The sequence below is a fragment of the Eleutherodactylus coqui genome, chromosome 13 (assembly GCF_035609145.1).
Source record: "Eleutherodactylus coqui strain aEleCoq1 chromosome 13, aEleCoq1.hap1, whole genome shotgun sequence".
Classification (NCBI taxonomy): Eukaryota; Metazoa; Chordata; class Amphibia; order Anura; family Eleutherodactylidae; genus Eleutherodactylus; species Eleutherodactylus coqui.
Window position 1 is genome coordinate 72,766,717 of NC_089849.1, and position 22,214 is coordinate 72,788,930.

Sequence of the window (22,214 nt, forward strand, 5' to 3'; positions counted from 1 at the left end):
AATCCTGAAAGGCATTGGTTTTCCTTGCAGAGATTCAGCTAGTGTAGAAAGTCTTACAGATACCGGTCCCTGGGGAAAAGTATAGAAATTAACTCTCTTCCAGAAGGAAGAAAACTGTCTCCCTAGCATCACTTATATGTAGCAACCATGTAACTCAATATGAAACTCTTTAAAGGGGTTTTGTCATTAAAAAAAAAATTCTATGCTTACCTATTCCTCCCCAGGCAGTCTACTTACCGCATCTTCCACTGACCAATCTTCTCCTGGCTCCTGCTGTCCCCCCGGGTCACCTCACCGGAAGCCGGACGGATCCTCTTCTTCCTGTTATGCTGTGGCTTTCTTCTTCCTGTAGGTCAGTGTAGGCTATGTCACTAGTGACGTAGAGTTTACTGCCTAGCAGGGAGTGCCGATTTCTATGCCGGGCTAATGCTGAGACTGCGCATGCGCGCTGTCTCGTGGCTTTAGTATAGAAACACTCATGGTAAGACAGTGCACATGTGCAGTCTCAGCATTAGCCCAGCATAGCATTCGGCGCTCCCTGCTAGGCAGTGAACACTACATCACTAGCGACATAGTGTACATTGCCCTGCAGGAAGGAGAATGCCGGCAATGTATGTGACGTCATCAGAAGAAGAAGAATCTAGCCGGCTGGAGGTGACATGAGCTGGGGACTGCAGGAGCAAGGAGAAGATCGGCGGGGAGGAGGTGCGGTAAGTAGACTGCCTGGGGAGGAATAGGTAAGTATTAATTGTTTATTTTTTTTAAGAGAAAACATTTTTAAAGATAACTAGGGATATCAGCTACGCCAGAGAAAATATCTGTATACAGCACTGCTTCAGAGTTTTTACATCTCAACAATACAAGGTAGAGTTCTGTTTGGCTGAATGGGATGCCTTTGAAGGAGATCTTGAGAGGTACTGGTTTCCTTGTGGAGATCCTGTTGGTGTAGTGAGTCTTACAGGCAATGCTCTCTGGGAACAAGTATGCAGATTAGCTCTCCGCCAGGAGGAGGAAAATTGTATCTCTAATGCCACCTATAGGTAGATACCATGTGAGTATATACACTATGGCACAAAGAGACAGTTTTCTTCCTTCTGGAGAAGAGTTAATTTGCATACTTCAGTCATGTTTCAATGCTCTGCAATGGGTCATATATGGACTTACAGAGTAGCTCTATAGGTGAGAGACAGTTTTCTTTCTTCTAGAGGGGAACTTATTTGTGTTCTGTTAAAATAACTAACCTGGGTCATCACAGTACCATCAAGTTACTTGACCTATTTAATATCAGTCATGTCTGTTCTTTTCAGCCAGTGATGAACTACAACCCCTGGATGCTCCTGTACTTCATATCCTTCCTGCTGATTGTTGCATTCTTTGTCCTGAATATGTTTGTGGGGGTGGTGGTGGAGAATTTTCACAAATGTCGACAGAACCAAGAGGAAGAAGAGGCCAAAAGAAGAGAAGAGAAAAGACTGCGCAGGATGGAGAAAAAGAGAAGGAGTAAGGAGAGAGAGCTGGCCGGTCGGTAGTCTTTGAAAAAATTTTTGAGTGCTGCTTGACTTTTGACAGGCGCTCACTCCCTTGCTGAGATGGCCGCTTATTAGAGGCATGGATACTGTAGACTCCTTGTGCATGGATAGGTAGTATAATAGTTGTCAGGGGAAAGATGGTGCAACAACTTATCAATACTGTTAGTTTCAACTGATAAATGGTTCTCCAGAAGTTAATTTTCTAAGGTATAACAGGTGCACATTGTAACCGGACAAGTTTAGGGACTAAATGTGGATATAAGTAATACAAAGTGTTAACTCACAGAATTAGAAGGTCTGTTGTGTTATTTTTACCACTCACACAATGGCACATCGGGTCTTACAAAAAGCCTCTTGACAGTCCTTGCTATATAAAGTTAAGCAGAAGGTATGGAGCTTTTATTACATTTTTATCATCTTTTTAATCTACATCTATGTAGGGGATTTGGTGCTCTAAAGATATATGAAGAACTTAATTTGCGCAGAATTTGGCACCTATGTAGATGAAACAAAAAAATTAATTTTGTGCAAATTCACTTTAAAATGAAGATCCATTCTACTAAGATTTTAGTTGTCAACTCTTGACAACTAGAGATGAGCGAGCATACTCGCTAAGGGCAATTACTCGATCGAGCATTGTCCTTAGCGAGTACCTGCCCGCTCGGAAGAAAAGGTTCGGATGCCGGTTGCGGGCGGGAAGCGGCAGGGGAGAGCCGGGAGGAACGATGGGGAGATCTCTCTCTCCCTCTCTCCCCCCGCTCCCACCTGCTCACTGCCGCAACTTACCGCTCACCCGCGCCAGCAGCTGAACCTTTTCTTCCAAGCGGGTAGGTACTCGCTAAAGACAATGCTCGATCGAGTAATTGTCCTTAACAAGTATGCTCGCTCATCTCTAATGACAACCTATAAAGAAGATGTGAAATTACTTCTGGCGAACCATTTATTCCAGTTCCGTGAATTAAAAGTATTAACGTTTAAGAGGATTGGCACTTTAACATAACGCCATTATTATTTTAGAGTCTTTCTCCTCGCATATTGTCTGATCCTACATGTGCTATTCTAGTATGCATCCCATAGTAAAACATGCTTTCCAGAACTTATGACATAGCCAGCGAATGGACGTGCAGATCAATTGTCAGAGCTACTATAAATTAAACAAGGCCTATTAATATTGCACTTCAAACATATTATACTATTGCGCATGGAAAAAGTCAGAAAGCATGGAGATACTTTGCAGTGATGCAATTTTGTCAGTAGCATTGATAGTAATTAAATGGGTTTTCCATTTAAAAATGGCCGCTCCTTATAAGGACAACCTATAGATGGGGAGATCTCTGTTCCTTTAGTATTTTCGATACTTCCCGTTGACTTGAAACCGAAGCCTCTGTAAATCATTTTCAGGCCTGATTGGGTCGCTATGCTGAAGATGACTGAAATGGGATGAAGCTACATCTCAGCTTGTATGCCCTACCAAACAATATGAATACTAGGGCTGAGGCCTATTATAGTAATCCCTGCTACTAATAATATCATTATGGAAATCGTTTTAAATGGAAAACCCTTTTAATGCATATTGATGGCAAGCATGTGTTTTAGAGGTGCTATAATACCGTTTAATGATTCTTTTTGTTAAGTGAATTTCTCATTTAAGAAAGAGTGTTAGCTGAAAAGTCAGAGGAAATCTATGCAAAAAACATGAACTTGCTCACTTTTAATCGCATTGTAAATTTGATTGCAGACTTAAGACATATCAGCAATATATTTGTCAATCAATCCATACATAATAGAGTAAGTGGCAAGTAACTGGCTCCAAAACCAACTCCAAATGGTGTTGCCTTTTGCTGGGTTCTACTAGTACTTTGGTTTACCAGTCCAGCCATGATTGCTGAGGCTCTGAAAATAATATACTTTGCTTTAACCCATTGCAATCCAATTTTGGATTCAGGGTTTCCTAAGCGGTTTTCTCTTTCTGTCATTATACAATAGCGGCATCTGCTGGCTAGAGCCAGTACTGTGGTATGTGACATGCTGGAGAGGCCCCCGACAACAGAGCAGCCAGTAATATACAGTAAGAATACACTGCCGGACATCTTCCGACATTGGGGCTGTACAGCCTTCAATCAGAATGTCTGAAGATGTCAGATAGTGGATTGGAAAGGGTTACTTGATAACAATATACATACTAATTGAAATTCACATTTGCGTTTTTGGCATCACATTTTTAGTAAATTGAATGGATTGGCAACCTGATGCAAATACATTGATCTTTCAAATTAGTTTTCTAATCCATTGTAAAATCAAGCGTGAAGCATTCTCCATCCATGTAACACGTTACATCATGTGTTACATGAGAAAGTAGGTTATTATTAGAGATGAGTGAGCATACTCGCTAAGGGCAATTACATGATCGAGCATTGCCCTTAGCGAGTACCTGCCCGCTCGGAAGAAAAAATTCGGCTGCCGGCGGCAAGCGGGGAGCAGTGGGGGAGAGCGGGGAGGAACGGAGGGGAGATCTCTCCCTCTCTCCCCCTCCCCCCTGCTCACAGCCGCAACTCACCTCTCACCCGCGCCGACAGCCGAACCTTTTCTTCCGAGCGGGCAGGTACTCGCTAAGGACAATGCTCAATCGAGTAATTGCCCTTAGTGAGTATGCTCGCTCATCTCTAGTTATTATTATTTATTTTAAAGTGCCATTAATGCCAGGGAATGTGGAAAAGGGTTTCATTATAAGGCATAAGAAAAAAGCAAGTGCAATAAACGCAACTACCTCAGTGACAGATTGGTACAGAGGGGCAGAGGACCCTGCCTGCAAGGGCTTAGAAGTTACAATGGAAGATGTAAGGAGACAGAAGGTTAGGGAGTCCAATAGAGCAAATGGAACTGATGATGAAATAAGCATCTTGCCATTAGTTAAGATTACTTTGAATAACTTTGAAAAGTATCTAACAACTAACAAATAAATCAATGAGCCTTTAGAGCTGCATTAATATCTACTTTTATTAACTGCTGGAATTAACCACTTAAAAAAATAATAAAAAACTAATTATTTGAGCTCGTAGGTTTTTGAATGCTATGGAAAGACATACCTTATATTCTCAACTTTTTGTGGGAATATAACCACAATGGCATTCTCTATACCAGTGGTTCCCAAACTTTTTTAGCCATGGAGCCATTTTTGAAGCAAAAGTTTCCCGTGGAGCCCCAAAGCGGGACAGAGGGTGTGGTCAAGGGAGGGGTTAGGGGCATGGCTAATCACTACATATAATTTTTACCTCCGTCCTTATAAAAAAGACAGGGCTGTTTAAAAAAAAACAAACAAAAAAACAGGGAGAAACGCTGGAGCACTGGATGGGCTATTGATATTTAGTATATTTAAAATTAACATGCTGCGGAATTACATACCACACCCCATGTCAATATACACACTGGTTTTGTGCAGATTCTTTCCGCAGCGTGTGGATGAGACTTTCAAAATCTCAACTACTTTGCTGCTAAAGCTACTGTAAATTCCACAGTAAATCCACCTGGTGTAGTAATAGTGACCCCCTATATTGGTGGCCCTAGTAGTAGTAGAATCCCCTATATTGGCCCCGTGTAGTAACAGCAACCCCTATTGTGGCCCCAGTAGTAATAGTGACCCCTTATGTGGCCCCAGTAGTAATAGCAACCCCTTATATTGGCCCCAGTAGTAATAGTGACCCCCACAGAGGTCTCAGTAATAATGGTGACACCAACAGTACCTCCAATAGTAGTAGTGTCCCTTATAGTGGCCCTAATAGTAATAGTGACCCCCACAGTGGCCTCAGTAGTAATGGTGAAACCAACAGTAGCTCCAGTAGTAAAAGTGTTCTGTATATTGGTCACAGTAGTAATTGCATCCCCGCAGTGGCCCCAGTAATAATAGTAACCCCATAGTAGCCCCAGTAGTATCCCCAGTAATAATATTAACCCCCTCAGTAATATTAACCCCACATTAGCTGCAGTAGTAATATTAACCCCACTGTGGCTCCAGTGATAATATTAACCCCACAATGGCCCCAGTAGTAATAATAACCCCATAGTAGCCCTGGTAATAATATTAACCCCCTCAGTAATATTAACACCACAGTGGGTAGCCCCAGTAATATTAACCCCACTGTAGTAGCCCCAGTAATACTAACTCTACAGTAGCCCCAGTAATAATAGCCCCCAACCCATATACTTAGCTCCTGAAAAACCCGGAAAATAGCCCCCCAACCCATATACTTAGCTCCTGAAAAACCCTGAAAAAGTCAATGAAAATAGATAGAAAAAATAATAGTCCAATGTGTCACGGAAAAAAAACACAGAAAAAATAATTTTGTTAGCTGAAAGAAAAAAATAGGGTAGTGAAACCACCACATGGGTAAAATCCCTAAAAAGTGTCTGCTCCCGTAGGACCAAAATACCCTAGCCCTTAATGGGTCAAACAGAACATTATTCATTATTCCCCCCGCCCACAGGACCTATTAATCCAACTGTGAGCAATCAATAAATTACGAGTTATACTAAATCTTTATCCCCACAAACTATATATCAAACAGCAAAGCTTCCCCTGGCCTATAGCGTGAGGCACTCTGACCGAAATGTGTATTCAATGTGAAAGATTCTGTTTAATGCTCCATAGGAAATTCAAAAAGCAGCGTCCACATAACAGCTCTTGGTAGTTATCACATTTTATTCCTCCTGGAAATTTACCCAGGTGACAAACTACAGCAAGTGTAAGATATGTACAGCGCATATTATTCATCATTCAATTTCATGCACTGAAATTGCAAACACAAACATAACCGAAATTTATAGCATACACTTGCGAATCCTGCCTTCTCCCATTACTTGTGTTCAGCTTACAGAAACACTCAAATTGCAAGTTATGACATAAAGAAGAAATATTAGACCTGTGTCCATCTGGTGTAGTGATTCAGTGGCTGCGGATATTAATTCCAAAATATAGATACTTAAAACTATAGGCAAAAGGAGGGGCAGCCCAAATCAGATCCCTGTTATTCAAATACACCTAACAGGCATATCATGCGATGATGCCATAAATGCTTAAGATGGGAATACCTCTACAATACTGTCGTTCTGCTACACTGTTATCATGTAACTTTCCCCAAAACCCCACACCAACCTCGCAAAAGTATGGGGAACAAGACGGAATATCAAAGATGTGAAAAATAGTATAGGAGACCCAGACCTCAGTTGTGTTCTCAAAGGGGTAAGAAGGTCAAAATGAACTGGATGTCAGAACTTAAGCCGAAGGACTAGAAGAAGAAGAAAAAGTGTGAGTTTGGGTTTGGATGCCATGAAAATCTTGATGATAAATTTTGACAGAATTATTGGCACACCATATTGCATTTAGACCGCATCCCTTAGGGTGGCTTCACACGATCATGTGCATACGTAGTTGCGTACATATGTGCACACCCCTGTATGCAGCTCCATTGAAGACAATGATCTGCCAGCATCCCGTAATTGTTTTTCAGGGAAGGGCTTTAAATATAAGCTCTTCCCTAAAAAACAACAATTTTAGTGTAAAAAAAATAAGTAAATAAAAATATACTTACCTGTCCGCCACTGCCGTGTCCCCCGAGAGGATGAAGGACACATCTGCCACATGCAGCAGATGTTTTCTTCATCCCCGCGGGGAAAAAGAATTCCCTGCTGCACCTGCCACATCTGTGACAGATGCAGCAAAGAAATTCTTCATCCCTGCGGAGAGTAAAGAATTCCCTACCGCAGCTGTCACAGATGACAGCTGCGGTAGGGGATCCAGCTGCTGGCATCCTGTAATTGTTTTTCAGGGAAGGGCTTTAAATATAAGCCGTTCCCTGAAAAACAAGCAAAGTAGTGTTAAAAATAAAAATACATACTCACCTTCCTTCAGCTGCCGGGGCTCAACCGCGTCCTCTCTGCGCTGTTCCTAGCTCTGAAATGCAGTTCATTGAGCAGGCAGGGATTTAAAAGTTTTTTGGGTTTTTTTTTACACTAAAATTGTTCTTTTTCAGGGAAGAGCTTATATTTAAAGCTCTTCCCTGAAAAGCAATTCAGGGGTGCCGTCAGACCATTGTCTTCAATGGAGCCGCCGACAGCAGCCGTGGCTCCATTGAAGACAATGCGTGCATTCCCTGAGGTGCACGCATGTCCTGACTTCACAGGCACGCACCTGTAAAACACGGACATGTGAACACACCATAGGGAATGCATTGGTTCTAATAGAGCCAATGCATGCACAAAAGCACGCTCGTGGGAAGCCACCCTTACTCTCAGATCTAAAAGATGTGTGGTCAGATTAAAATTTTTCTTCACCCCATGAAAGAGAGGTTGCTAGAGAATGTTTAAAAGAACGACTTCTGTTAATAATACCTTTACATGGGATGACTGTTGGGCGCATAAGCGCCCAACAGCCATTCAACAGACCACCACCCTACTATCACTCCTGTATTTTACACAGCAGTGATAGTCTTCAAGTGGATGGAGGCGGAGTAGTCGGGGATCGCTCTGGCCCACCGGCCTCCGTAGTAAATAGGAGTCTTTCTAAGATTGGGGGGCTCCTGTTTACACGGTCCAACAGTTGTTTGGTTTTTAGTGCTGCTGAAACCCAAGCGATTCAAAGAAGTGGACGATTTCTTGCTCAGTGCCCTGTCAGTGGTTGCGTCTACACGGGACGATTATCATCCAAATTCGCTGTTCCAGCAATAGTTTGGCCAATAATTGCCCCCTGTAAAGGTATTTTAGGGTATGCTCAGACTTTTTATGCTGCAGGTTTTGTCAGAAATTTGCTGCAAAAATCTGCATTTTATATGCTGATTTTGGTGCAGATTTCTTCTTTTGCATTGTCAAGATTTTAATTTTCTTATGTGTCTGAATGTGATTTTGTAAAACCCTATTCACTTACACAGTACAGTACTTTATTTTGGTGCTGTTTTTCAGTCCAGAATCTGCACTAGAAATTAACCAGAACTCCTCAGTGTCTGAACAGCATCTTCATACAGTGTCTCTTATAAATGATGAGATCACTAGAGATGATCAAACAGTTTTCATGCAAAATTGTTGTTATATCATGACTAGAGATGAGCGAGTGCACTCGTTAAAGACAGATACTCGAGCGAGTATCGTCCTTTTTTAAGTACCTGCCTGCTCGCCCGCAAAGATTCGGGTGCCGGCGGAGGTGAGCGCTGTGTTGTGGGAGCGAGCAGGGGGGAGAAAGAGATCTTCCCCCCGTTCCCTCCCCCACCGCCCCCCGCTGGCACCCGAATCTTTGCGGGCGAGCAGGCAGGTACTCGAAAAGGATGATACTCGCTCAAGTATCTGTCCTTAACGAGTGCCCTCGCTCATCTCTAATCATGACGTTTCTAATTTACCCATTTTTAAGATTGAATAATGAAAATAATTAGCAGTCCTTGGAATCCAAGGATGTAATAGGTTTTATTCTAGGTTTTGAGCTCTCTTTGCTTTAACCCTTTCCAATCTACTGTCTGGCCTGTAAAGACATTATGATTTAAGGCTATAGAGCTCCAATGTTGGAAGACATCCATCTGGGTTCTCTTACTGTATATTGCCAGCTTCTGCGCTGTCGGAGCCTATCCAGTGTGTCACCTCATGCAGTACTGGCTTTAGCCAGCATATAGCGCCGTTGTGTAACAGCAGGAAAAGAGTAAGCCCCCAAGGAAAACCAGAATACAAATTGGATTGGAAAGGGTTAACATTCCATACAACATCAGGACAATATTTTTGTGCTTTAAATCGTGTTTCAAAATGTGTGTTTTTTGTGCTTTTTCTACAAAATTTCTTAAAAAAGTATTAATATGATATATAACTGATTCACTGAAGCATTGCTTCCAATGTATAGGCAGATGCGTTCATAAGTTTGAAGCCTTCATTAGTTTGAAGCATGATTCAGTCAGAATTTTATTAAAGTAATTGTAAGGTTCAGGAAATTAATTCATTTTTTTATAATGTAAAATGAAGAACACAGAAAAACCTACTTTAGTAATCTATAAGATATTAGGAGAAAGGATTGCTGGTGAAGATATAAAATATCCTACTATAAAACCCTTGCAAACTGGGGCGAATTTTGGCCCCATCGCTGTTCCACAATTTTCTAAGCAAATATCAATTAATGAATGATCTTTAGTGGTAAAGCAAGCAATGCTTAGTTGATGAGGTGTATTGGTGTAAAGAGAGCTATCGTAAGTAATATACATAAAATAAATTTAGGAGAGCGCTCAAAGTGCGGATCATCCATCGTAAGACAGGCCCCGCCACACTGCAGGTCCTAGTTTGCCTTTAATGTTATGGCACTTTTCCATTCTGTCACCTAATCCCTGTGGAGGTCACAGGGCATGCCGGAACCTAGGTTGCAAGCACAGGAAGAAACAAATTACAGAAGAGTCCAGTACTTCGGGTGTATGAGTGAGAAGCTTATAGATGATACACTTACATCGATGATGAGTTCGCAGATACCAGCGAGCCTCTTCAGTTATCTATGGTTCGCTTATAACGTATAACACTTCATTCAGGTTTCCTGGAAGAGTAGGAACATCTCTGGGTTTTTGTTCCATGGATACAGGACAAAATAGTACTGAAATCACAGAGAAAAGCAATGCACTTCGATTGGCTTATAAACAGATTTGCTTCCTTTTCCAAGCATGGAGCATAGTGATATAGAAACATGTTACCAGTATGTAATGATACTTACAGCTGAACAACTGGAAGAGCTTTTATGAACTATGGGTCCAGTTATGTTGCTTATTTGCCCAAATGTCCATGTGGTTTGAAATGTGTTGGCTGTACGATAAATGCCCTGAAAGCAAACCTCACAAATAGCTTTTTTAAACCACAGCACCTCTCGACACTTTTTAAATCATCACAATAAGGACACCTCACTTCTGTGCTTAACCCCGCTGGAAAAGATCCCTTACTGAGAATTTACAAAGGTATGCACCAAGGAGATGTTTTGGATCCCAAGGGATTTAATGAAGCACTTGGGCGCGTATGAAGGATTTAAAAAAAAATTTAGCTTAAAATTCTACGGATTCTCCCCTATCACCCCCTCCCCCCATCCTTTTTTTATGGTCCAACGACTTTTAATACCCCACTGTTTTATCATGTTTTTCAACAAAACTTTTTAAATATTTATATTTATTAGTCCCTCCCATATTTTATGATCAAATTAAAATCATAGAATGGTAGAGTTGGAAGGGTCCTCCGGGGTCATCGTCTCCAACCTCCTACTCAATGCAGGATCACTAAATCATCCCAGACAAATGTGTGTCCAGCCTCTGTTTGAAGATTTCTATTGAAGGAGAGCTCACCGCCTCCCATGGCCACCTGTTCTACTCATTGATCACCCTCACTGTCAAAGAGTTTTTTCTAATATCTAATCTGTGTCTCCTCCCTTTCAGTTTCATCCCATTGCTTCTAGTCTTTCCTTGTGCAAATGAGAATAGGGCTGATCCCTCTGCACTGTGACAACCCTTCAAATATTTGTATATAGCTATTAAGTCTGCTATTTTGCAAGCTAAACATTCCTTTTGCTCAGATCCTTTAACCGTTTCTCATAGAACATGATTTGCAGACTGCTTACCATCCTGGTAGCCCTTCTCTGAACTTGTTCCAGTTTGTCTGTCTTGTTTAAATTGGGGTACCCAGAATTGGACCCAGTATATCAGATGAGGTCTGACTGTGGAAAAGTAGAGGGAGATAATTACCTCTGAACTCCATGCTTCTCTTAATACATCCCAGAATTGTGTTTGCCTTTTTTTTGCTGCTGCATCACACTGTTGACTCATGTTCAGTTTATTATCTATTAGTATACCCAAGTCTTTTTAACATGTGCTGCTTAGCCCAATTCTTCCCATTCTGTATGTGCTTTTTTCATTTTGCTTGCCAATATGTAGGACATTGCATTTCTTCTTGTTACATACCATTCTGTTAGTTGCCACCCACTGTTCAAGCTTTCCTAGATCTTTTTGAATCCTCTCTCTCTATTCTATAGTGTTAGCTATCCCTCCTAACTTTGTGTCATCTGCAAATTTAATCAGTTTTTCCTCAATTCCCTCCAACAGATCATTTACAAAAATGTTGAACAACACTGGGCCCAAGACAGTGCCTTGTGGTACCCCACTTGCCACTTGGATGTACAGCCATTTATGACCACTTTTTGAGTAGATCAGTCAGCCAGTTGTGAATCCATCTAACAGTTGCCTTGTCAATCTCATATTTGGTCATTTTGTTCAGTAAGGATGGTGTGAGCTACTTTGTCAAATGCTTTACTAAAGTCAAAATATACTATATCTACTGCATTTGCCTGATCAACCCTGTTAGTGATTCTGTCATAGAAGGAAATTAGATTACTCTGACATGACTTGTTTGTTACAAACCCATGATGGCTCTGGTTAAGTACTCCATTCTTTTCAAAGTACTTGCATACATGCTGTTTAATCATTTGTTCAAAGAGTTTCCCGGTATAAAAGTCAGGCTCACTGGCCTGTAGTTTCCTGAGTCCACCTTCTTCCCTTTTTTGAAGCCAGGGACAACATTTGCCCTTTTCCAAACTTCTGGGATTTCTCCTATTCTCCATGAATTTTCAAAGATTATGTCAAGTTATTCAGCAATTACCTCTGCTGCTTCCTTTAGTATCATAGTATGTAATCCGTCTAAACCTGGAGACTTGAATTCATTTAAGTTAACTAAGTGTTCATTCACCATATTTCCGCTTATAGATAGCCTGCATTCTTTTATTCCTTCAATAGCACAGGGTAGATCAGTTGATGTTACATCTGCTTCCTGAGAGAAAACAGATATAAAATAAGAAATTAAAAGTTCGGCCTTCTCAACATCATTCTTAACCAAGTCACTATTTTCAGCCTGTAAACATCCTATAGCATCTTTGACTATTCTTTTGCTTTTGACATATCCCCCCAATCCTTTTTTTATTTCTTTTGGCCTCTGTTGCAAGCCTCAATTCATTATTAGCTTTTCTGACACTCTACAGTTTCTGAAGACTGCATTATATTTTTCTTTAGCTATTCCACCCTCTTTTCATTTGATAAACATATTTTTTACCTTTTCAACATGTGTGTAAGTTCTGTGTTCATCCATTCTGGTCTCTTTAAATGCTTCCCATTCTTCCTTCTTTTAGGAATAGTTAACTATGGGCTTTGAAAATGTCAGTTCGCAATATTTCCCAACCTTCTTGGACATTTCTGGCCTTAACAACATCCAGCCATTGGATCCTTCCTACCCTCTTTCTTTCTGAGTCCATTAAACTCTGCTTTTCTGAAGTCCAACTGTGAGGTTTGAGTCTTCTTTAACAAGGTCCCCACTTGTTATCCAAAATTCAAGGATAACATGATCACTACCTCCTAAGGTCCCAGCCACCCTTACTTCCTCAACCATTTCCTCCCTGTTGTTAAGAATTAGGTCCAAGATAGCAGATCTCCCTGTTTTCTCTTCTACCTTTTGGAAGATAAAATTGTCAGCAAGAATGGATAAGAATTTGTTGGACTCAAAGAGATTCCTAATATGTGTCTGGATAGTTAAAATCTCGCATGATCACTATGTTGTTCTTTTTTGAAAACTTGGCCATCTGATGTAGAAAGAGTTCATCCATATCTTCTGCTTGCCCAGGTGGCCTATAGTAAATGCCTACAATGGTGTCCTTTCTGTTGTTCTCTCCTTGTATTTTTACCCTTACGAACTACCATGCTCTGAAGCTTGAATCTCTGTGCAGATGTATGCTTTTCTAAAATACAACACAACACCTCCTCTCTGATTAAGTCTGTTTCTTATTATTAAGTTGAATCCTTCAAGCCTTGTATTCCTATCATGTGTATCATTCCACCAAGTTTTTCTTATGCTTATGATATCATATTTCTCTTCCTGTGTTAGGAGCTCCAATTTTCCTTGTTTGTTTCCCATGCTTTGTGCATTTGTGTAAAAAATTTTAGTTTGTGATCGGTGTCTCTTGCTCCTCTACTTTCCTTAAGAATTTTTTATCTTTGTTCTTCCTTTCCACTTCTAATAGCTAGGTTCTCAAATGTATTAACTGTATATTTTTACTTGGCCTTTTACTTGCCTTCCCATATTGTTCAAGTTTAAAGCTCCCCTTTTATATAGGACCCTGATTTTAATACACTTGCACAACTACATATAATATAGTTCTCTTAATTTTCGCGATAATTTTTACTTTTATTTTTTGTTATTCCTTTTCAGTTTTACTAGTTTTATGTAAAAAAAATTCAAATATTTCTAATTAACATCTTCCGGCTTATATAAAGTATGATACTGCTTTTTATTATCGTGTTCTCTTCCCAATTTTGTCATCATTACTGCTAATGAAGATAACACTAACATCGTATTAGTATTTTCCCCCTTTCCTAATTTCTTCTATTTCTTCATATTTACTTTTATGAAGCAAAAGTTAATATAAGGCAAAGACAACAATGCTACTCTTATGAAATGCTGTGTTCTCTTTATACCAGATGTAATGGGGCTATCGAGGTGTTTTGGACAAATCTGAGATCCCCCTTTATATTCCTCTTGGTTATCGATGCATTTTAACAAGTCTGTTTTGCCCAGTCTCTTTGAAATGATGGAATTTAATCAAATAGTATTAAATTATTATCTGTGCTATTAAAATTGAAGACTTTACTTTAGAATAAGCCATGCATTTTAGATTAGTGGGGTTCAAGTCTGAGCACCCCCCCCCCCCCCCCCCCCAACGCTCCACAGATAGATCAACTGTTCAAGGGAATCAGGGTCCTCCAGCTATGGCTGTGTCCCCTTTGTTGTTTACGAGACACAACTTTGGTCTTTTAGCAGGTCTTTTAGAGTCACATTCACTTGAATGGGATAAAGCTATAAAGAACTGTAAGACCAAGCATTACCACTACTACAAGTACGGAGTTGTGCCTGGTTAATGATAAAAGGGGAAGCGGCACTCACCTGAGCATCACAGCATCTTTAAACAGCTGATCTATGGGGTATTAACAGTGAGACCCCTGCTGATATGGTATTGATTTTCTATCCTAGGTCAACAGTTTTAAAGTCCTAAACAAACTCTTAAATAAAATATTTCCTACAGAAATACTCAATTCCATCTGTCCCCTAATTCATACTAATTAAAATTTCATAGGCTAGCAAATAGAAGGGACATACGTATTTCAATATGTTTACAGGAACACACTATACAGGGTTTATTTGCAGTCTATTAGCTATAGTGTATAGGATAGGAGATGCTTTGGAACGATAAGAAAAATTATTTGCAAAGGAGGACAGTCCCTTTAAGAGTCCAATATATGTTATTATACAAGCCTTCGGGAACAGCAGTTGATCAAGTGACGTAAAAGGACATTTCATGTAGAATACAAAATTACAAAAACTAGACAGTCTTCTGGGATTATGATACATTGCTAACGGACCGTAATGAATATATGTGCTTCCTTTCTATTCTTGCTCTATAAAATAATGTACAGTAAACATATGACATGTCATTCTTATCTCTATGGTCTTGCAGGCTAGTAGGCAGACATCGTCTGAAGGTGGACAATCTCCTTAAATTCAGTTTCGGTTACTGTGCCAAACCTCTTGTGTCCTACATAAAAAATGTTTTTTGATTGAACCTGTCATTGAAGTTGTTTGTTACATGGAAAGAAACTTGACTTATTTACCTGCTTTGTCCTAGAATTATTAGATGCTGTTAAATAAGGTACTGTAATATCAGCTAACATTTTTCCTTGCGTTTGTGGCTAGCGTCATCCATCCAGCCACCGAGACTCTTTAGATGTCAAGCTATTAGATTATTCTTCTTTTATTCCCAAAAAAACCATAAAATTACCAACAGTAGGTACCATGTAACACCATGTCTACACTCAGACGCCTTCCAAAAGACACTTCTTTCTTGATCACAGCTAGTGATCAAGAAAGAAGTGTCTTTCGAAACTAGTCTGACATTGACAGGGTGTTACATGGTACCCACCATTTGTAATTTTATGGGGTTTTTGGAATAACAGAATTGTTTTAAGGAGCCGTTTTTTCTCCTTTGTTGCTATGTAAGCCGTTTGGCTCACGGTCAGCCTGAGCACCCGAAACCTTCAAGCTAAACCATTGTAAATAATATTCACTAACCAGATGAAGATAACATTGGGTTAAGTATTTTGGAATTTATAAGATTGTTTCCCCATTGTGACACAATGTAACATCTTGATAGGGTCATTATCAGCAAGGGGAAGGAGGGTTTGTAAGAACAGTCCTGTTTTTATGTGCAGTCGTGCAGTAGTTTTCCAAAATATCGACCGGCCATAAAGTAACCAGTAATTTGTGACTACTTTGAAAGTTGACCTGTTTCTGACTTTTGGGTAAAAGGGGTATTTCCCATCTCAGTCAAACATGGCTGAGATGGGAATACCAGTCTGTATGCTGCAGTCATCAGTGTCTGTAATTGCAGAAACTGGTTGTTTCTGTAATTCCCAATGAAGTGAATGGGAGTTACGTAAACAGTATAAAACAGTAAGCTACATTGCTTCCAGAAATTCTGAGATGCAGAAACACCATACAGTAGCTCAATGCGCTCATATAGCATAGAGCAGCCAGTTCGGCTCTTACTATAATCCTACCCGCTGGAGGCCACAGCATATGGGCTGGTATTACCATGTTCAGCTGGGATGGGAATATCCCTTCAATGGGAAGGCTTACCTTTGAAACTAGTATTTATTGTTTCGATGCATTTAAAATAAAAAAAATGAGGCAACTTTACGAAAAAGTTTTAAATTCTAAAAATCTACCATTTTTGTCTACAGCTCCTATGCAGATGTATGTGTTTCCATGGTTATAGGCAACAAACAAACTCTGTGTAGTTCGATCCTGCAGACATATTGCCATTCATCTGTCCTCTACTTCTTACTAACCCACCAAATGTATGTTAGTTAGAGTTAGTGGACAAAGTAGATGGAATGTAGGAAGGCAGGATCAGACACTGTACATAGTATTTTTTTAAAGTTTGTTACCATGGAGACACATGGATCTGCATAGGAGCTGTAGACACAAATGATAAAGATTTTTAGTAAAGAATATATGCAAACTGTGTTCATTTTTAATTTTAGAGCCATTGGAACAATAAGGGTATGTTCACATGTAGCGGATTTGGTGCAGATTTTCCACAATGGGAACATCCAAACCAAAATTTGCATGAAAAGCTGCATCATTTGGTGCATCTCTGTAGAAGATTGTATCCATTCAATTGAAGGTGTACACTAAACTGTGCAAATCTGCAACAAATCTGCCATATATAAAGATACCCAAAAAATAAAATTGGTTGCAAAGGTGCACTTTCCCTTTAAGCTATAGCCTCTTTGCCTTTTTGTCCATTATTCAGCTATTCATTGATGTTGAGCTTCCATAAAGATGAATACCTGGAATAATTCATTACAATAGGCGAAGATCAAAGATGATTTCACCATAGGGAAGACTAATTAATAGCATGTCATTCTTTTAGATCTAATGCTGGATGATGATACAATGTTGGAGCCGTCAGCCAGTGCATCACAAGGTACTGGCAGATCTGGTGTATTGTCCCAGCATAGTGACGTTGTTGTGTAACTAATTGCTGTCTGATGTCAGACGTCCACTAAGCTGTGTGTGAAGTCTTCTTTGTTACCTCATGGCTCACACATTTCATCATGGTGTTAAAATCCACAAGAATAAGTGTCACCGCACCAGAGACACAACATACTTATGTGTTCCACATGGAAATATCTGGAAAAAAGAAAGAAGAATCTAATAAACACATAGGGGGCATTGATTGCGGTTTGTTTTTTTTAAGGCACTCCTGCTGGAGGCCACCTTGCTGTTATTTGTGACAAATTTATCACATTATTGCATGCTGATGGTAAATCAGTCATATCTTCAGCTATGTCTAGAGATGCAGAGTCACTTTTTAGGCTACCTCTTTATTGGAGTGAGATTGCGACAAACTTTGCAACTTTTTCAAAAAGTTGCAACTTTTAAATCTCTAATAAACTTTGAAGAGTTGTGAGAAAAGTGTAAAACACTAAAAAGTTGCTTTTTTTTTTACTTGCATTCGTCAAGTGGGACTTTTTTGACACCAAAGTTCTGGACAAAATAGTTCTCCATTTCAACCCCCTCCCAGATTTTTATTCATTTTTCTATTCAAATACACCATTAATTTATAGAGCACTCACCTTAGTGTTGAAAGCTAGTGATTTGCCTTGTGGAGATCCACTTAGTAGGTAGTTTTTAAGGCAATGTTCCTTCAGAGAAAATGTATGTAAAATAGCTCTCCAAGGTTCGTTTCCTATAGAGCTATTTTCATGCTACATTGTTTGGTGCCATTGCTGTAGGATTGGTTGCTGTGGTTGGTACATAACATGTTTCTTTCACCTGTTTGGCCAACCGCACAATCAGAATATGCTAGCGACAAGTGCAAAAGGGAATGAATTGAGTTGCTAAGTCCAGTAAGGCAAGATGAGACATGAGTAAAAAAAGTGAAGCGTGGCAAATACATTTTATTTTAAAATGGCAATACGGTGCTGATAAATTGACCTTAATGTAACTGATTGGATTTTAGCTACCTATACATAAAGGCCTATTTCGACAAAACAATTATCGCTCAAAATTTGCTCAAAAGCCATCTTTTGAGCGATAATCGCTGCATCTAAACGCCTGCCCATCGTGCGCTTTTCGTGCTCTATTCGTTCATCTCTGACTTCAAGCCAGCTTAAAGTCAGTGATGAGCCTTATCAGCCCCAAGTTCTCAGTGGGATACTGCTGATAATATTCTTTAAGCTTGTATCCTGCGGAGTTCTCAGCAGGATATCGCTGACAGCGCCGAGAACAAAGCAGCTGTTTGTAGATAACAGTGCTCCTGCTGTCATCTGCATTCAGCAGGAACCTTCATTTACACGCTAATAAACTCTTAAGTAGCTAACTAGTTACTTAAGAGTTTATGCAAAGTGATCGCTCAAAACTGTCCAAAATTCTGAGTGATCATCTTTCAGTGTAAATGGGCCTTTACATAGCTGTCGGCCGAAGGTTTGTTCAGATGGCAGCTATCTCTCCTGTACCCTCGAGATATATGCATGCTTGGCTCAGATGAGCATGCATGTGTTTGGTGTGTAGAAAGGTGAGAAAGCCAAGCCAGACTCCTCTAGAAGCTACTCCTCTATGGAGAACAAAAGGATCAAGCAGTTGAAAGTCTGGAGAGTCAAGAGGCTGCCATACACATTAGATTATTGACCAGTTTAGAAGGTTTCTGACTGCAGGAACCCTAACTGATTATGAGAAGAGAGGTCCCTAAGATGTTCCGATGAATGGAGCAGAGGTCACATATGTACACCCACATAGCATTCATTGTAATGGGTGTGCCAGCTATCTTTGGCAGTCACATTGAATTTAATGGAGCGGAGATGCCTATGCATGACCACTGCTCCATTTATTTGTGGATCTTCAGGACTTGTGTTCTGGTGATCATAGTAACATAGTATGTAAAGCTGAAAAATGACATCTGTCCATTCAGTTCAGTCTATTACCCCCAATGTTGATCCAGAGGAAGGCAAAAAAAAACAATGAGGTAGAAGCCAAAGAGTCTGACCCCCACTGATCAGATAGTTATTCTCTGTCCTGAGAGGGGATATTTTGATTTCATAGGACAGCCCCTTTAAATTAGCTTTAGCCAAGTTGTTACTGGAAATATTATTTCCTTTCTGTATATTTTCATTTTAAAAAAATGCTAAATCGAATATGTCCATTCATACTTTTATTCAAAACGTGACTGCAATACAAAATAAATACAATTCCCATCGAATGCCTTGTGATTCCCATCAGCAAGCCTATAACTCAATGTTTATTGCAGTATACACTATAGACTGCTAATGGAAATCTGGTGCAGACTCTAGTAAAACTTCTGCTTGGCTCCACTATTTTATATTCCATTGAATTCCTATTATTACTATAAATTAACTAAAACTAACTACAAGTTGAATGAGTTTGTGAAAAATCAGATTTCACCCAAGCGCAAGCCTAGAACTTAAGATTTAATACAAGGCAAATAGTTTCATTACAACCGTATAATAACGCAGAGAAATGTGGTAAAACAATTGAGAGAAACAATCACTTTTTTTTTTATTTTGTATGCAGAATTTACTGGCGATACGTAATTTTATTGTGGGATTCCTATTCTTGGACCAAATGGACAACTATCAAATACCCAATGAAATCTACAAATTGGTCTGCTGGATATGGCCAGGGCACATAGTGAAGTATTATAAACGTGTTTCAATAGGTCAGTCCTATTACATAGGATTATTGAATCTTAGAGATATACCAATTGCATCAGAAGTCCATGGGTTCATAGTGACAGAATAACTGGAATCCCAGCAACTTCATTCTAAGCAGGGGCCTAACTATAGGGCATAACCCGGGCCAAGGAGCCTTAGGGGGCTCATCAGGCTCCTCTTCTCCATATTGGGAGCCCAGTACTATGAATAAAGCATTATACTTGGGGGGTTCAGTTTACAGGTCTTGTACCGGAGCCCAGAAGCTTTAAGTTCCGCTTCTGATTATAAGGGAAGCTTAGATACAGTAGTTCTATATAGATGTATTGGTATAGAAAATATATGGAATATGCCAGTGAATGTCTTGGAATCATTAATGAAGGTCAATTCAGAATTAAAAGGAGTTCATAATAGAAAGACAATTTTATTTTTCTATTTTCAATATGGATGTTCTTTTTTTGGCAAAAAAAAGTAATTGCATTTTTTGCCTTTTATGTAGCATTTACTGAACTCTTCATTTAGTAAGATGAAGGGAAGGACATCCAATGGGACTCATTCCTGGTATTTTTGCCATTTTCCTTTAACATATTCTTACTGATTGAATTGTTTAGCAGAATGTCATATGACTGTGGGAGGAAATATTTAACGGTAATAGGTTAGAATTCAGACTCATTAGCTAGAAGCAATTTCTTTAATACACCAAGGACATTTGGTCTGTCACTGAGTAATAAAATTACCGCCCCCCTATTTTCACATGATAACAACCCTCAATTATATTAGAACACTCGCATTACTTTGTGCCTATGAATTAAGAGCATTCGAAGGAAACATTTGAGCATCTTCTATACATGAGTGGATCAGACAACAGTTGATTGACTCGCTTCCGCAGCAGATTTTATATCTAATTGTTACTCTAAGTACTCACTTCCTTATAGTAAATCCAAACCGATTGTGAACTGTTACAAAAATAAGATTAACTAGATGTAAAATAAATGGGAAAAAGACCCTCAGACGGGTTTGTCTCCAGGAGGCCTCATGCATTTGAACATATTATGCATGTGGTATTGATTCCTAATGTGGCAGCCATAGAATTAGATAGGTCCATACTCTACTTCTATGTGCCTGCAGTTTTTTTTATACCAAGGCATGCAGAAGTGTTTTTCTTAATTAAATAGCAAATTATTGGAGGTCTTCTCCCTTAGAAGTATTGCTACTAGAGGGGAACACAGTATCTTACTGCAGCACCATATGGCAGCATGAAGTGTAGCCCTATGTGAGGTCAGACAAGAAGCTGTAAGGCCTCGTTCACACGAGCGACAAAGTCACGCGATTATCTGGCAGTGTGGCAATGCTACAATTTGCATGTATGTGAAGCCCATGCTTTCCTAAGGGTTCCTTCACATTTCCAATGATTTGTAGCATGCGACATTGCGAGTCAAATGCCTTGTGGGTTTCGTGATATGTCTGACTTGTAAGGTTTTGTAGCCCATGTTTCCTCTCTGTTGCATCTTTGACAGTAGGAAATCCTTCTGTCAAAGCCCTAAACTAAACCCTAGCTGCAGGGAAAAATAATAAAAAACACATACATCACCTAAGAAGCGCTATCCGACCCGTCTTCTCCCGATCCCTGGCAGTTGTCTTCAGCATCTGTTCTGGACAGGAATAAGAAAATCCTCACCTCTAGGAAGCAATGCCTCTGATTGGCTGAGGGCCGCAACTCTGCCAATCAGCCAGCACTTGATGAATCGCCAATAAATGCCTGTGATTGGCTCATCGAGTGCTGTCTCTGGTTGGCTGAGCATCACAGCGCTCAGCCAATCAGAGGCAGCGCTTCCTTAATTAAATAGCCAGAGAGATGCTGAAGACCAGTTCCGGGGACTGGAGAGAAGACAGGCTGAGGCCGGACAGCGCCGGAGAGGTGATGTATTTTTTTTTTGCAGCTAAGGCTTATTTTCGGGGTAGGGCTTATATTTCAAGCCCCCTCCCCACCCCCGAAAACCCTTGCAAGTAGTGCTACAAAGTCGCGCGAATTTGTAGCTCCACAAAATCACGCTATTGCCACGGGAAACTGCAGCGATATCGCATGGACCACCGATGTGATATTGCTGCCATTTTCTTGCATCCATATTGTGTCGCCCATGTGAAGGAGGCCTAAAGGACAATGGCATTTTCGTGAGCTCTTACAGATTACCACATTGGCTGTAAAAATGATGTAGTTTGCGAATTTTTTATTTGCTCCAATGAAACAGATGCAAAGTGCTCATTGGGCCATAATAAGCACTTTGTATCGATTTCAGTCCCGTAAACTCATTGGGACCGGTCTTTTCCTTTGTAGTTTTTTCTGCAAAGTACATTTCAAAGATCTGAAACA

General features: G+C 40.0%; 1 protein-coding gene across 6 annotated transcripts in view; it reads left to right on the forward strand.

Moving 5' to 3' along the window:
- Positions 1–22,214, forward strand: part of CACNA1G (calcium voltage-gated channel subunit alpha1 G) — a 179,977-nt gene that overhangs the window by 103,999 nt on the left and 53,764 nt on the right. For 4 of the 6 annotated variants that reach the window (XM_066586607.1, XM_066586613.1, XM_066586612.1 and 1 more), the window contains 2 exons: positions 1,308–1,500; positions 17,047–17,100. In XM_066586607.1, coding sequence (XP_066442704.1) covers positions 1,308–1,500; positions 17,047–17,100 — 247 coding nt within the window. Of the gene's footprint in view, positions 1–1,307; positions 1,522–17,046; positions 17,101–22,214 lie in introns of all 6 variants that reach the window. The other 2 variants (XM_066586608.1, XM_066586610.1) reach the window with 2 other exon arrangements.